Raw genomic sequence first — 16,497 nt, 5'->3', positions numbered from 1 at the left:
CATATATGCATCTGCCACAGCAGCAAGCTAGCGGCACAGCAGACACCTGGACCCACCCAATGCAACGAACGGTCATCGTATTGCGCCTGGTTCATGTCTAGTGTCAACTAAGCCTCAAGCCAAGAAAATACTGGAGTAGATATGTCACTTCTCATATTCCACTCTGGATAACCATGGCGGGCAAATCCAGCACCTATCCCTGAAGACGAACCTACCTCTGGATCACTCATAAGGCCAGACTCAAAAGCACATTATACCCAAGCATAATTATAGCCTTTTTGAAATGTATTTCATAAATTAGAAGTCATGACACATTTGAAGGTGCTGAGGTAACGTGGGGCCACTGACCCTTGGCTTCCGAGTCAGTCAGACTCCACATATAATCCACCTTTCCACCGTTTCAAGCACATACGGCCATAGATAGTGGAAAATACGGGATCCCGTCCGCTCTCCCATAGTCAAGCCACTAATCGCTGGATTAGTAGTTGGGTCGGTGACGACCAGCGAATACCCGGTGCTGTATGTTTTTGGTCTTTTCTTTTTGCCTCTTCCTATGCTGGTCGCGGCTCTACCGAGGTAGGGACCTCTCCGTCTGTGGCAGCTGCCGTAGCTCTCCACGGCAGCTCGTCCAACTTCATCTGCTAAAACAGATGTTAGAAAGTCGCTCCTAGTGTGACATTTGTGGAAATGCGTTGTGATCCAGCCACGCGAGAGGGCTGTATCGTCTCCCGGCGCAGGGGGCAACCAAAGGTCTGGAGTATGTACAACAGCTTTACGGAAAGAGGTGAAAGATTACAAATTGACGGTGTGCGGAACAGTACTTTCGGTCTCCATCCCAATGGGGAACACATCAGGGACTGTCAAGCTCAAGGTTGTCTGAGCTGAAAGTCTAGCTGAGACTAATGTGGCTCCCTGTGAATGGTTTCCCAAGGCCGATGCCATAGGTACCTAGATAAGTGCAGCACCCGCAGAGTCTTTTCAGCTTTCAGTCCAAACCTTGATAATTATTAAGGTTTTTTTTATAAATCAAGGTTGTAGGTGTAAGTGAGGAAGGATAGCTGTTGAGATCCTAAGCTAGCTGAAATTGTGATAGGCTCTGGTGCTTCCCATTCTATAGCGACACGATCTCCAATTGATGCCAGGTCCCGGCACAGCTAACGCCTTGGCATCTCGCGCTCGCCCTCAACATCGCGTGCCGAATAGAGAAGGCAATACCTGTTGTTATTGTAGTGATCTGTAAGCGCGGTTCTGCTTACGCAATGTCTACAAATCTTGCGAAGATTGGATGATGCCCGGCCGCCCAACTATTTATGTTTGCCAACTGCCACAGAAGTCAGAGACACTAACTTCGCAACACACTCAAAATCCACCTACCAAGACGCTGTATCCGTTCAGATCCTTCAATCAATCAAAACTCAAATCGAAATTCCCTCTAGCGAAAAATGACCCCCACAGCACCCAAAAGGAAGATCCTCGGCATCGGCATCCTCAAGGAAAGCTCCTCGCAGGACCCTGCCTACAGCCCCGAGCGGGTCCAGCAGGAAGTCAACCGGGAGCTCGAAAGGCTGAGAGCAGCGGGATTCGACTTCACCCTCTACTTCGCCGACAGCAAGGACACCGGCGCGGCACTGCCGGCGATCAGGGAGCTGCTGAGAGGCTCAACTTGGGACGGCGTGTCCATCGGGTTTGGCATCCGTGGGGCGGTCGAGTACACGGCTCTCTTTGAGGATATTGTCAATACTATTGTCGCGGAGGTGCAGGGCCCCGTGCCCAAGTTCATGTTCACGAGCTCGACTACGGATATTTATGATGCTGCCATTAGGGTTTTGGGGGAATAGGTCCGTGGCTGACCTGACAGTCTTTCCAGTCACAATCAAAGATATAAATGTATGCTGTACGACCTCTTCAAGTTCGGACTATGGATCGATTTTACCCTGCCTGGCAAGGTCGGCCGGCCCAGCTCGATGAAAGTGGGCAAGGGCAAAGATATATTTACGGTCGTCAATCCCTAGCCAGCCAACGACCTCACGAGCAACCTCACGCAACTGGCTGTTCACCGCATATGGAGGGTGACCCGAACAAGTTGAGGTACATCCTCATGTACGCTGTCGCCTGTCGGGTAGACGGCCACGATGCGCCAATCCTACCAATCTTGCCGCTCGACGCTCAACTCCTGGTTGACTTTGGAGCCTTGCCGCTATCCATGGCGCTATTGCGGTATAGAAACAGCCAGGAGAACGGCATCGCGTCACACGGGGACATTAGAGATATATAGGTATGACGCCATGAAGAAGTCAGCCACCCCCAGCCCTCCCAGGGACGAGATGGCACAGAGGCTGTTCCTGCTCAGGACCACGGTTGTTGCTTTCGTCACCAAGGCCCTAGACAGGCTGCGCGATGGAATGTCCCAACGCAAGCTGTTGCAGCCCGCAGGGTGGTATTTCGACGAGTGGGACAAACAGGAGCTCAACCAGTGGCCGAGGCAGAAGCCGAGGGACTCTGGGGCGATGCCAGCGCACCTGACACACAGTGTCCTCCGGTGGCGGGCGGAGCACTCCATCAGACAGGCACTCGAGTGCGTCGAAGGGCAGTACCTACTTAGTATATGACGTGTGCGAGAGGCACTGTCCCTTGACTGCAGAGTGTCTGAACGACATACTGGCAGACCAGGACGGCGGCCCGACCCAGAGCCAGCTTGATGTCTCCAGGGGGCTCGTCAGGCCCAGGATTGGCCTCCACCTCGGCTCGGACGCCTGGCGGATCCCCGATAGTGATTATGACCCAGCTGCTCCGAACATCAGGAAGAAGGTCGCGTCGCGCGCCCCGGACGCCATGACCAGCAAGCCGAGAAGTCTAGGTCGGACTATCCCCCGGAGCAAGACCGACAGGGCCGACAAGATGGCACTCACCTGTCGCAACTGCGGCTCGGAAGACCACCAAGAAAGAGTGTGCCTTGACCCCTTGCGTGGGCCCTCCAAACAGTGCCCCTTTGCATGCAGATGCCGTGACCGTCCAGGACACACCAGGCAGGGTTTCTGTGTCCTGCCGCATTCGTACCCGATATCTTAGTAGTATATGCACCTGAAAGCAAAGCCAATAACAAACAGCACCATGATAGTGGGACCCCATGGCCTTAATTATCATAGCTGTAGCTATTCTGTCCTTGCCAGTCGCCGCGACTGGGGCGGCTTTCAAGGCGAGGCGGGAGCCCCCCGCGGACTTCAGGATGCAGTGTGATCACCCATGTCCCCACCACCGGCGCTGTACCACCTTGAACCGTAAATGAGCCCGACCAATTCCCACGCATAGGGGTCATATCCGCTCGGAAGGACTTGCCGAGCAGGCGCAACAAGCACGGAGACCTGGGCATTAACGCGGGACCACAAATCAGCAGACATGTCGTCGACACCTGAGTGGCGCACGTAGACCCTGAACGATAGAACGTCCAAGTGGGGGCGAGATCAACAATACTATCCCAGAGGAGACAGGTGCATGGGGGCACGCACACGAGCGAGAGACCGATAGGAGGGTTAGATCCGCGCATATCAGTGAGCAACTAGACTGGTGTATGTGCCGGCACAATGGGCGAGAGGCAAGTGTATGCAACGGCGTCGTTGGGCATGCATGGGCGTGGTGTATAGGCCGAAAAAATGTGGTGCGACAAGCCATTACAAATAGTCTTACTCTACAAGGACCAGACATTAACAAGAGGCATTCTACACACAAAATTCAAGACATATCACGCGAGCATCATCAAGTCACACTGGGCGGGGCATGTAAGAGAGACGAAGAGTCAATTCATCTATTGTCGAGGGCGACGATTCGTCAGGAGGGCTGGGTGTGCTCCCTGCAACGCCAGCAAGAGGCCGTAGTCCATGATGTCCCTGACCGGTTCGTCCTTCGGCCACAGTTCCCTCGGTATCAGCATCTGCGACATGATCGGCCGCAGATCGGCCGGACCGGTGTAGACCTCCTCGACGGCAGCGGTGGGGGGCTGCGCACCATCAGCCTGTGTACCACCCCCCAGGACGGCAGCTTCGCTTGCCGTCTGGGCGGCGGGATCAGCAGCCTCGTCGCCGCTGGCCGGCCGTGAAGCGGCCCCGAAATCCGCTGATACCTGGCTGGACTGTCTCGCCCGCTGATCACCCGGGGGCAAGCCGGAATGGTCGTCAAAGACCATAGGTGCATCATCCTCGGGCGGCACATCATCCTGCGGGGCGGCGCTCGAGGGCTGACCAACCTGGCCGGGAGAGTCTGCCACCTCTCGATGACGGGAAGCCCGGCTGGGAGGTGGCGATACCACGAGGCTGGCTCTCGCAGAAGCTGCTGATACCCTGGCACTTGGCGCCTTGCTCCGGGGGATAGTCCGCCCTGACCTTCTCGACTTGCTGGTCATGGCCTTGCTCCGGCCACCGTCGAGGTTCATTTCTCTCATGGTCTCGAAAATCCCAGAGTTTAGCTCGGCCGTGGCATCGTCCTGGCGCTCCTTTTCCCCGTCCGCCTTCTTGTCTAGCTCGCGGAAGTAGTCCAGCTTGCGTGCCTTGGGGATGACCTTCGTCTTGGTGCCCTCGACCAGCTTCCAGGTCTGCATCTCCTTCGTGGCTGCGTCCTCGACCGCCATGTCGGGCCGATGGAAGTTGTACTGGAGGACGATTCTCTCGAGTTCCCACGGCAGCTTCCGGCCGGCGTCGAGCTGCTTCTGGACGTTGTCCTCGAGCGCCCACTTGGCACGCTCGTCCGCGCGCTTGGGTGGCAGGAGCTTCATGACAAACTTGGGAGTCAGCGGTCCGGCCTTCCCGTTGAGATCCTTGGTACGTTCCTCGATTGACTTCTCCACGTCGAGCAGGTAGAGCTTGCCCAGGAAGACGTCATTTAGGGTGTCGTCGTGGACCAAGGTCGGGAGGCACCGGCGGTTGTACCAGATGACCATCCACTTCGTCGCCAAATCGTCGGGGTCGTAGTGCTTGCACTCACACCACGCGTGCTCTGAAGTGTCGCACACGGGACAGATCTTTGTCCGCCCGTCCTCGGTGTTGGGCCTGGGGCAGAAGCGGATGTCATGATCCTGATGACAGGCGCCACACTTCGTCCTCCGAATCTCTGGGATCTTGAGCCTCGGCTGGTCACCTCTGGGCGTCTTGCCCGTCTGCGACACAGTCGAGCCACCCGCTGGCTCAGCCGGTCTTGGCTCTATCAGAGCTCTTGGCTGTGGCTGGGGCGGTGGCGGCATGGGGCCACTCGGGTTATCACGCGGACGAGCAGTAACGCTACGGCCCCGGTCTTCCCGGCCACCGCGGTTACCGCCTCGTCCGCCACCACGGTTACCACCTTGGCCACCGCGGTTACTGCCTTGGCCACCGCGGTTACTGCCTTGGCCACCGCGGTTACTGCCTTGGCCACCGCGGTTACTGCCTTGGCCACCGCGGTTACCGCCTCGTCCGCCACGCCCGCTCGCCGGTGCGCCGTCAGAGGGAGGACCGTTGTAGGTTCGGCAGAAGATCACAGTCGGGTTCGACCCATATACGCTCGGACCTGGAGCTCCCGGGTCGTCTGGGCGATTGCCGTAATCGAGCTCGCGATAGTCGCGATGGCCTGCTGGTCGCGAGGAGCCTCGTCGAGACTGGGACCGACCTTGGCCGCCATTGTCGCGACGAGGAGATCGACTCCTATCGTTGCGTCTATTTGAAGACATGTTGTAATGTGTCATCAATGTATAATCAAACAAAGATGACGGGGTGAGTCCAGTTATAATCTTGCACTGAAACTGAAGAAGAAAAAAAGAAAGGAAGGCATCATTCCTGGGACTCGGCTTGTGTTTTGTGGGGTAGGGCGGCGGGTGGTGGGGCTAGCTGCCCCTGCAGGTCTCTAGCGCAGGTACATGCCTACATGTACCCCCAGCTCGCAGGTCAACCCAAGAACCATGGCTCCTTTTCATCACATCTGGTAGGTCTACCCAATATAGTTGAATCGCCCTTGTGATATCTTACTCTTAGACTTTCAAGCCACACCGAAAAGAATTTGCGTGCTGCCTCCACACACACGTTCCGCCATCACCTGAGACATCATTTGTACTGTACCTCGACTTGCCCGACCCACCGGGGAGGCTGCAGATCGACGCGATGTAACGGCGGCTAGATCCGCCCGAACGGCTCCCTAGTGTAGTAGTGCACGTACTCCGTACCTAGGTACCTAAACGTGCAGCCCAACGGCAAGGACGTTACACAAGCCCGACCGACGTCAGGTCATCACCAATGAGTCCCGCACTACAACCATAAGGGCTGCGCTCATTCCCATCTCATTAAAATTACGTGTCACTGGCATAAGTTGGCAGGCAAGTGGCCTGGGAAATGCCAACAGCCGTTGGGGTCATATGTCTGGGTGGAACATGGGGCTCAGCGGGTGCTGTCGTCAGGATGCGGGCAGACTTTGATCGATTTGCATTTTCCGCATTCACCCTTATTTTTGCGTCCACTGATACAAGTCAAGAAGGCACGTGAGCCGAGTCTTTGCGATTGAGCTGCATTTGGCCCCATGGCCAGGCGGGGTGGTGTGGGGCGGCCAGGTGCACAACCAGGACGTGGGTCGCTGTCTTGCATGCTCTTGAACGACAATCAGACTGCGCCTAAGAGCTCTCTGGCTGGCACTCATGCGACCAGAGAGCCGCCCACAAATCCTGGCCGTGGCCCGCTGGCTGGGCAGGTCTCTTGCTTACCGCAGGCCAGCAGCCCACAGGGCGAGCAAACAGAGGCCAGAGACTGTGTAGCTTGCGCGGGACTTATTGCATTTCCAAGAAGGACTACGATCGGGCATATAGCCTCTTGTGTGGATTGGGTTCGTGAGACATTGTGGGAAGGGTGATACAGGCTTCTGTGGGTTCCTAGCACGTTGCCCAGCCCCTTCTCTCCACCGTGGCGCAAGGCCCCAGGCAGAGGCTGGCGGGCCACGTCGAGCGATGGAAAAACACACAAGACAGAGACCAGGTGGAATACAAGGTACATAGCAGCTCCAACTGGGGGGTCCCACATTTCTGGCTGCCAGGATTGGCCGCAGGGCTAGTGTGCTGCTGGAGGCCATGGCCTTTAAAACCCCACGCCTCGTCCCAGACTTTGTTTTTTTCGACTTTTTCTTTTCTTCAGTCCTTCACAAGCAACATGTCGCAGAATATTGAAGTACTCACCCAAGAACTCCGCCAGCTCAGGGCATACTACCCTCAGCTGGTCAACGAGATGATGACGGCGATTCGCCTTCATTTCCAGTCAGGTATCCCACAGGAGCAGATGCGCAGCAGACCGCTGGCACTGGTCCTGTACGAGCTCGTCCTCAAATTCGAGGCAGATCTTCGTAAGTAAACACAGCTACCCAGGCCGAGCGACGCCCCAGTCCGACCTCACACATCCTCGTCATTGGAGTTACAAGACACTGACGACTCCCTTTGTCCCACGAGCAGGTAAGGTAGGCTATCCTGTGCCACCACCTTCACCCCAGCGCCCGACGATCGGGTCGCTGTATGAACCAGGCACGGAGATCACGTACCAAGAGGTCGTCAACTTCATGAATGCGAACCAGCACATGCAGTCGCTCGACGCTCTTGACGCGTTCGCGAGACAGGTGGCAGCGCGCAGCGCCTCGCGCGCGGGGCAGGCGACGCCCACACTCGCCAACCCCTTCGCCAGCACTCAGAACCTGCCAGCAGGCCACCCAGGGGGAGGCTTGCACGGCCACCAGTACGTGTTCGGTGCGACAGCCCCAGTCCAGCCCTCGACAGGGTATGGTGCCGGCTTGTCTAGTATGTCAAGCCCACCATTTGGGACCCATAACCCGCAGGCGGCCCCTGCATTTGGAACCTTCAGCCCACCTGCTGCCCCACTAAATGGAACATATGGAGGGGGGTCTGCGATGGGTACTGGATTCGGCATGACTCAGCCGGCGACCGAGCACGCTGCCTCGCCATATGGACTTGCGCCCGCAGTGGGTCCTGTCTTTGGCGGGGCACAGCCGGCGACCGAGCAAGCTGCCCCGTCACATGGAGGCATGCCCGCGATGGGTAATGTCTTCGGCATGACACAGCCGGTAACGGCGACTGCTGCCTCGCCATATGGACTTGCGCCCGCAGTGGGTCCTGTCTTCGGCATGGCACAGCCGGCGACCGAGCAGGCTGCCCCGTCACACGGAGGCATGCCCATAACACAGCCGGCAACGGCGACTGCTGCCTCGCCATATGGACTTGCGCCCGCAGTGGGTCCTGTCTTCGGCATGGCACAGCCGGCGACCGAGCAGGCTGCCCCACCATACGGAGGCGTGCCCGCGACGGGTACCGGTGTCGGCCAGGCAAGGCCTGCGACCGCCACCGCACCGCAAGGCCTGACAGGCTCGTCGGGCTCGTCCTTTGGCGTTCCCTGCTCACAGGCAGAGCCTGTGCATGGGTTCGACCAGAGGACTCAGTCTCGGTCCCAGGCTCATGGACAGGCCACTGGTCCCACGGGTCACGTCGACACACAAGGCCGTCCGAGCCTCGGTGGTGACTCCTCCATTGGACCGTACAAGGGTCAGAACTTCCAGCCAGCGGAGCCGCCAGTCCAGGCCCAGGGACCTGGGGCCAAGACGCCTTCTCAGGAACCGATCTTCCGCGGCTGCTCTGAGGAAGAATTTCAGGCTGAGTTCGATAGGGTGGCAAAGCTGGCGATTTCAGACGTATCGAAAGGGAAATTTGGCGAATCGTACTACCAGCAAGGCGACGAGGATGCCATGGCGAAGCTATCGTTACAGAAAGATGATGGCGACGCTGGCCCGGCTACTGCGGCTTCTGGCACCGTCCAGCCTGCACGTGTGCCCGCCTCGGCCACGCCACAATCTGCGCGAGGCCCAGCCACTGCAGGCTCGGGGGCTCGCACGATGGCCCAGGTCGCGCGAGACACGTCACCGCCAGGCAGCAGGGACATGGTGGTAGAACCTGCCCAGTTGTCCCTCCCGTTCTCGAAATCCACCAGGTGATGAGAATGCAGGATCTGCATCTTGCGGTGTGCGCACTGCCCGACGAGGTGACCGAAACCGAACGGGCACGCCTGGCACAATACTTCTACAGTCGCGAGAACTTCAGCCCACTCAGCCGAGCGGTTTACGGCCCTGCGACACCAGCTATGCGACCGACATCGGCTGCAGCCGCTGCTGGGCGAGGGGTGAGGTCTGCGTGCTGGATGGTGAGATCCTCATCCCGAGACAGCCGCCCAGGAACCTCGCGTTGGGGTGCGGGACCTGCGAGCGGCAGGGCCTTGATTGCTCTTGGTGCAGCCCCCGGGACATTGCCTCCCGCCTGTACGCGTGCGACCACTGCAGTCAGACGGGCATGACCTGTCGCACGCAGGATTGTGGTCGCACACAGCTTGAGCCACGCGCCGGCTGATTTATTGCCCTGCCGTGGCCCTTGGGGTGTCGTGGCCCTTGGGCCCGTGGCAATATAGATAGGAGGTACATATTAATGCTAATGTGACTCTCCTGTATGTGAACTGCCTGTGTGATATGTGTGTGTGAATATAAATAAGTGAGTGTAGTATTTGTTAGTGAATGTAGATATATAAAATTATACCTTACCTTTAGTTTTAATACTTCAATGTGAAAGTCTTAGAGTGGTACACTATAAATTGTTTCTTTATTTTAAGTTCTTTTAAAGTTAGTTATATATTTAAATAGAGGAGCTATAATACTTACTTAAATATTTATATTTTTAAAAGATAATTTTTTAATTAAGATTTTTATATAATTTATTTATATAATAGTTATCTTTAAAAATTAAGTTTTATTATATAATTTTATTATAATATTTTAATTAATATTAATATTAAAAAATTTATAAGCTTTATTTATATATTATATTATAAATATAATATTATAAAATATATTAATATATATTTAATAATATTAATATATTTTAACTTTAATATAAAGTTAAAAAATATTATTAAATTATATTAATATATTTTAACTTTAATATAAAGTTAATAAATATATATTAAATTATATTAATATATTTTAACTTTAATATAAAGTAAATAAATATATATTAATAATATTAATAATTTTAACTTTAATATAAAGTTAAAATATATATATTAAATAATATTAAATAATATTATATTAATATATTAAATAATAATTTTATATTAATATTAATAATTTTAAAATTTAATTTAAATATTTTAATAATTAATAATATTATTAAAATAATATAATTAATAATAATATATAATATTTATTATTTTTAACTTTATATTAAAGTTATAATATATTATTATAATATATTTATATAATTTAACTTTATTATAAAGTTAAATAAAATTAATTAAAATATATTAATATATTATAACTTTATTTTAAATTAAATTATATTAATTTATTAAATTAATATAATTTAATTTAAAAATAAAGTTATAATATATTTATAATATAATAAAAGTTTATAATTAAATCTTTTAATTTAAATTTCTTTTATATAATTTAATTTAATTAATAAAATTATTTTATATATATATATATATATAATATTTTTAATATTTATAATTATTAATTTAAAATTAAAATTATTTATAAAATAATATAAAATATAAATTCTTTTAATTATAAAGTTAAAAACTTATAATTATAAAATTTTAATTAATTTTTATTTAATTATTTTATTATATTATAATTTAATTTAATTTTTAATTTAATTTAAATCTTTCTTTAAGTTTTTAATCTTTTTTAAATAAATTAAAGCTTTATATTCTTTAAATTTAAGTTTAAAATTTTATAAATTTTAATATACTTTAAATTAAGTTTATAATCCCTTAGCTTTTTTAAAAATATATTAAGTGTTTTAAATAATAATAACTTCTCTTTAAAGTAAAGGTCTATCTTTATATAGTTATAAATTTAGTTATTAATAGCTATTTATTTTTTTATAAAGCTATTAAAACTATAAACTTAGAGTAGCTATAGAGTATGGTTGCCTTACCTAGTTGTCTCTTAGTTTAATAGATTGTATAGTAGGCTAAGTAACTGCTTTTAAGTAGTTTTACTTATAATGTAGTGGAGCTAATGGATAGGTGTTTGCTTAAATAGAGCTAGAACCCTAATTAGGGGAATGGTAGTTTTATTTTTACTTATTTTAGCTAACTTATATTTATATTTAAGTTATATAATAAATTTAATACTTATATATAATACTTACTAACGTTAAACTAAGTAGCTTATAGTTTATAATAGCTTTAACCTTTAATAAACTAATTTATATTAAGGTTAATAATATTAATTTAAACTAATATAATCTAATATATTAATATAGAAAGGTATTTTTAATAATAAATAGTATTATAAATAATTATAAAGTTATTATAAAAGTTCTATATAGTAAACTTAATTAAGTTAATTTTAAAAATATATTATATTTTATTTTAAAACCTTAATTATTTATTTCTAATTTAATAATAAAATTAAAAATATAAATAGTTTATAATTTATAATTTATAAAATAATATAAAATATAAATATTATTTAAATTAAAAATAAATAATATATATTATTTTATTAATTAATTTATAATTATTAATTTATAATATTTAATATTAAAATAAAATAATAAAATTATATAAATATATTTTAACTTTATATTAAAATTAAAATAAATTAAAATTATATTATTATAATTTAACTTTAATTTAAAGTTAAATTAAATATATTAAATAATAATAATATATTTTTACTTTATATTAAAGTTAAAATATATAAATAATATTTAATATATTTAATTTAACTTAATATAAAGTTTAAATATATTTATATTAATTATAATTTAATTTAATTTAACTTTTATTATAATTTATAATAATTTATTTATTAAAATAAATATTTATATAATATATTTTAAAATTAAATATAATTTTATAAATTACTTAAAATATTTTATTTAAATATATTATTTAATAAACTTTAAAAATAACTTTATTTTATTAAATATTATATATTTAAATTAATTAATATTTAGTAATTTAATTTAACTTTAATCTATTTAATATAGCGCTCCTTATAAATAATATTTAATGTACCTCTCTTATTATATCTTATAGAGGTAGGGTGTGTAATATAAGTTAAGAGCTTATAAGTTAAGAGCTTGACGGTAGGCGCTAGCATCGGCCGTCAGGCACATCCCCTAACTTAGCCACAATATACTTTAGTTCTAACCCCCTCATAGTAATTTAAAATATATCACTAGGACTCCTGAGACCTGAGGACCTGGAGTTTGAGATGCCGGATGAGGAAAGGCTGTGGAACGTGAGGACCGAAGGACAGTGGCACCAGCTCCGGAGAGAGCGTGTGATTCGCGACCCGCGGATTTTGGGGTCCGTTCTGGCCGATGTCATGTCCTCTGCAGATGCATCCTCTCCCTGGACTTCCCAGATAGTAACCTGAAAACAATCAGTGGATAGCGGGCCTGATGCGGAGAGCTTCGGCATGGCGAATTCGGGCGGCAGCGGATCAGAGCCGAGAGCTGCAGGTGACGGGGGCTCGGGCTGTGGCCATTGTTCCTGATCCGCTGCTGCTGCTGTGGCGGGAAGATCACAACATACCCAGTTGTCGCTACCCCTCCGGCACCCCTTTTCCATGAAACCAGGGACACATCTCATATTATGTTGCGCAGGTCGGTAACGAAGCGGTCCTAAGACCGTACGCCCAGAAAGGCCCTCGCCGAACAATCCAGCCGATAAGGAAGAGAACCCATGCGAGCCCAAAAAGGTGATGAGTGGTGTAGAGCGTGATGAAAAGGCCAGGGGGGCGACTGACATATCTTCCGGGTGACTGTGTGCCATTTTTCCGTCATGGCGAGTGATGTCCTCCTTGTTCAACGCCGGACCTCATGTGGTTGCGGAGGTCACTTTTGAGGAGGGACTGACTGTGGGCGAGGACCGCACCAGCTGGCTCGGTGTAGTGCATGGAGGCCGAGCCGGAGGTTAGAGGGTTCAGCGGCTAGCTCCTAAACAAGACAAGAGAGAGGCAGCGCGCCTCCATTATAGGCTAGGCCTAGCATGTAAAATACACCACTATATACGCCCTAATAAGCTCTATCTAATAGTATAACTTTCTACTTCTAGATATTATTAAAATATTAAATAAAAGATAATAAATAGAGATTTATTAAATATAAATATTATTAAATAATATTATTTAACTTTAAATTAAAGTTAATTTATATTAATATTATTTATTATATATTTTAACTTTAAAATAAAGTTAATTAATATTAATATTATTTAATATATATATTTTAATTTTAAAATAAAGTTATTTTATATTAATATTATTTAATATATATATTCTAACTTTAAAATAAAGTTATTTTATATTAATATTATAATATTTAAATTTATTAACTTTAAAATATAATTAATTTATATTAATATTATTTAATATATATTTAAATTTAATTTTTATTTTAAATTTAAATTTAAAATTATTATTAAATAAAATAATTTAAAATAATATAATTAAAATTAAAAATATTAATATAATATTTATAAAATAATAAATTATATATAATAAATATTTTTAATATAAAGTTAAAAATTTATAAATATTATTTTTAATTAATTTTTATTTAATTAATCTTTTATTATAATTTAATTTAACTTTATTTATTTATTTTAAAATTAAATATATACTTTTAATTAAATAAATAAAATATTTAAAATTAATTATTAAATATATTATATTTTAAATTAAAATATAATTTTAAATAAAATAATTATATTTTATTAATATTTTAAATTTATAATTTTATTAATTTTATAAAAATAATTATTAATAATTAAATTTTAATTATATATAAATAGAATTATATTTTAAAAATATTATTAATATTTAAAATAATTAATATAATTTTAAAAATATAAAGAAATATAAATTTAAATATAAAAATATAAAACTTTAATTATTTTAAAATAAAAATTTAAAAATTAAAAGTTTAAATTAAATATAAAATTTTAATTAAATTATAATAAAATAAAATAATTACTTAAAAATTAATTAAAAATTATAATTATAAATCTTTTAATAATATTATTATTATATTATTTATATTTTAATAATAATTAATATTATTTATAATATTTTATAAATTTAATTATAAATATAAAATATATTATATTTATATTTATTAACTTTAATTTAAAGTTAATAAATATATAATATATAATATTATTTAACTTTAAATTAAAGTTAATATATAATATTTAATATTAAATATATTATTTTACTTTATATTAAAATTAAATAATATTAAATAAATATTATTATATTTATTAATTTTAAATTAAACTTAATTAATATTATATATTTATATTATATAAAAATAATTATTTTAATATTTTATAAATTTTAATTTATTTATAAATAATTTATTTATTTTAATAATAATTTAATAATTTAATTTAAAATATTAAATAAATAAATTATTTATTAAATAAATTAATATTATATTTAAATTTAAAATAATATTATTATTTAATATATATTTTAATTTATATTAAAGTTAATTTATATTAATATATTATATTATATTTAATTTAACTTTAATATAAAGTTAATAAATATAAATAAAATATATTATTATAAATTAACTTTAATATAAAATTAAAATTATATATTAAATAATAATAATATTATTTATTTTAATATAAAGTTAAATAATATTATATAATTATAAATATAATTTATAAATTTTTAAATTAATTTATATATTTATTATAATTATAATAAAAGTTTTAAAAGTTAATTATAAAAGTTTATAATAAAATTATTATAAATATAATTATTATAAATATAATTAAAAAATAAAAATAAAAGTACATTAAAATATTATAATAAAATATTTAATTAAAAGATTTTTATTTTAATATTAAAGAATATATAATATATAAATTAAAGTATAATTAAATAATTTTATAAATATTATTTAAAATATAAGTTTATTCTTTTAAAAATTATAATATAATTTTAAATTTTTAATATTTATTATTTATATTAAATATTATATTATAATATTATATTTAAAAATAATAATAATAATAAATATAATTAATTTAAATTCTTTTAAAATATTATAAAAATAAAGTAAATAAAATATTAAATAAAAGTTTTATTATTATTTATTATATATTTTAATTATTTAAATTATTTAAATTATAATATTTCTTTTATTAATTTTAATAATTAAAATTAATTATATAAAATTAATATTTAATTTTAAGTATTATTATAATAAAATAAAAATTATATTTTAAATAATTTTAATTTATTAATATTTAATTAATTTAATATAATTATATATTATTTTTAAGTTTATTTATATATAAAATTATTAAAATATTATTAATAATTAATAATTAATAATTTATATTAATTAAAACTTATATATAATATTTTTAATTAATAATAATAAATTTATATAAAATATTATTAATAATATTATAATTAAAATAATAAAATTATAATAAATAATAATTTTATAATTTTAATTAATATTAAAAGTATATAAAATAATAAAATTAATAATTATTATTAATTTATATTATTAAATAAATTTTAATATAAATTTATTTTAAAATATAATAAAAATAATTATTATTTTAAATAATTTATTTTAATAATAATAAAAAATTATTATATAAATAATTAATCTTTTAAATATAAAGTTAAAAATTTATAATTATAAAATTTTAATTAATTTTTATTTAATTATTTTATTATATTATAATTTAATTTAATTTTAATTTAATTTAATTTTAATTTAATTTAAGTTTTTTAACTTTTTAACTTTTCCTTTTAAATAAGTTAAAGCTTATATTTTTAAACTTAAATTTAAGATTTTTATAAATTTTAATATACTTTAAATTAAATTTATAATTTTTAACTTTTAAAAATATAATTATTTTAAATAATAATAACTTTTCTTTAAAATAAAAATCTATTTTTATATAATTATAAATTTATTTATTAATAATTATTTTTATTTATAAACTATTAAAATTATAAATTTAAATACTATATATAATAATAAATATAATTACTTTATTTAGCTATCTCTTAGTTTAATAATATAGTAAGTTAAATAACTACTTTTAAATAGTTTTACTTATAATATAGTAAAGCTAATAAATAAATATTTACTTATAAAGTAAAGTTAAAACTTAAAGGAATAATAGCTTTATCTTTACTTATTTTAACTAACTTATACTTAAGTTATATAATAAATTTAATACTTATATATAATACTTATTAATATTAAATTAAATAGCTTATAATTTATAATAGCTTTAATTTTTAATAGATTAGTTTATATTAAAGTTAATAATATTAACTTAAATTAATATAGTTTAATATATTAATATAGAAAGATATCTTTTAATAATAAATAATATTATAAATAATTATAAAGTTATTATAAAAGTTTTATATAGTAAATTTAATTAA

The 16,497-nt window shown here is 38.9% G+C and overlaps 4 protein-coding genes across 4 annotated transcripts; 3 read left to right on the top strand and 1 right to left on the bottom strand.

Annotated features, from left to right (window-relative positions):
* Positions 1-1,442: 1,442 nt before the first annotated feature.
* On the top strand, positions 1,443-1,838 carry KVR01_012403 (uncharacterized protein; the record flags this gene model as incomplete). The annotated part of the gene is made up of 1 exon (XM_044786488.1): positions 1,443-1,838. One exon carries the CDS (start codon positions 1,443-1,445, stop codon positions 1,836-1,838), a length of 396 nt encoding a protein of 131 aa, XP_044638591.1.
* A 447-nt stretch (positions 1,839-2,285) lies between these two features.
* KVR01_012503 (uncharacterized protein) lies at positions 2,286-3,008 on the top strand (the record flags this gene model as incomplete). The annotated part of the gene is made up of 3 exons (XM_044787900.1): positions 2,286-2,601; positions 2,642-2,946; positions 3,000-3,008. The coding sequence occupies 3 exons, from the start codon at positions 2,286-2,288 to the stop codon at positions 3,006-3,008; spliced, it is 630 nt and encodes a 209-aa protein (XP_044638691.1).
* A 794-nt stretch (positions 3,009-3,802) lies between these two features.
* KVR01_012508 (uncharacterized protein) lies at positions 3,803-5,643 on the bottom strand (the record flags this gene model as incomplete). The annotated part of the gene is made up of 2 exons (XM_044790751.1): positions 3,803-5,450; positions 5,525-5,643. 2 exons carry the CDS (start codon positions 5,641-5,643, stop codon positions 3,803-3,805), a joined length of 1,767 nt encoding a protein of 588 aa, XP_044638696.1.
* Positions 5,644-7,151: 1,508 nt separating this feature from the next.
* Positions 7,152-8,991, top strand: KVR01_012384 (uncharacterized protein; the record flags this gene model as incomplete). Its single annotated transcript, XM_044794071.1, has 2 exons — positions 7,152-7,341; positions 7,517-8,991. 2 exons carry the CDS (start codon positions 7,152-7,154, stop codon positions 8,989-8,991), a joined length of 1,665 nt encoding a protein of 554 aa, XP_044638572.1.
* Positions 8,992-16,497: the final 7,506 nt, after the last annotated feature.

Source organism: Diaporthe batatas (assembly GCF_019321695.1).
Source record: "Diaporthe batatas strain CRI 302-4 chromosome Unknown Contig00019, whole genome shotgun sequence".
In the NCBI taxonomy this organism is placed as follows: Eukaryota; Fungi; Ascomycota; class Sordariomycetes; order Diaporthales; family Diaporthaceae; genus Diaporthe; species Diaporthe batatas.
This window is presented reverse-complemented; position numbering and strand designations above follow the sequence as displayed.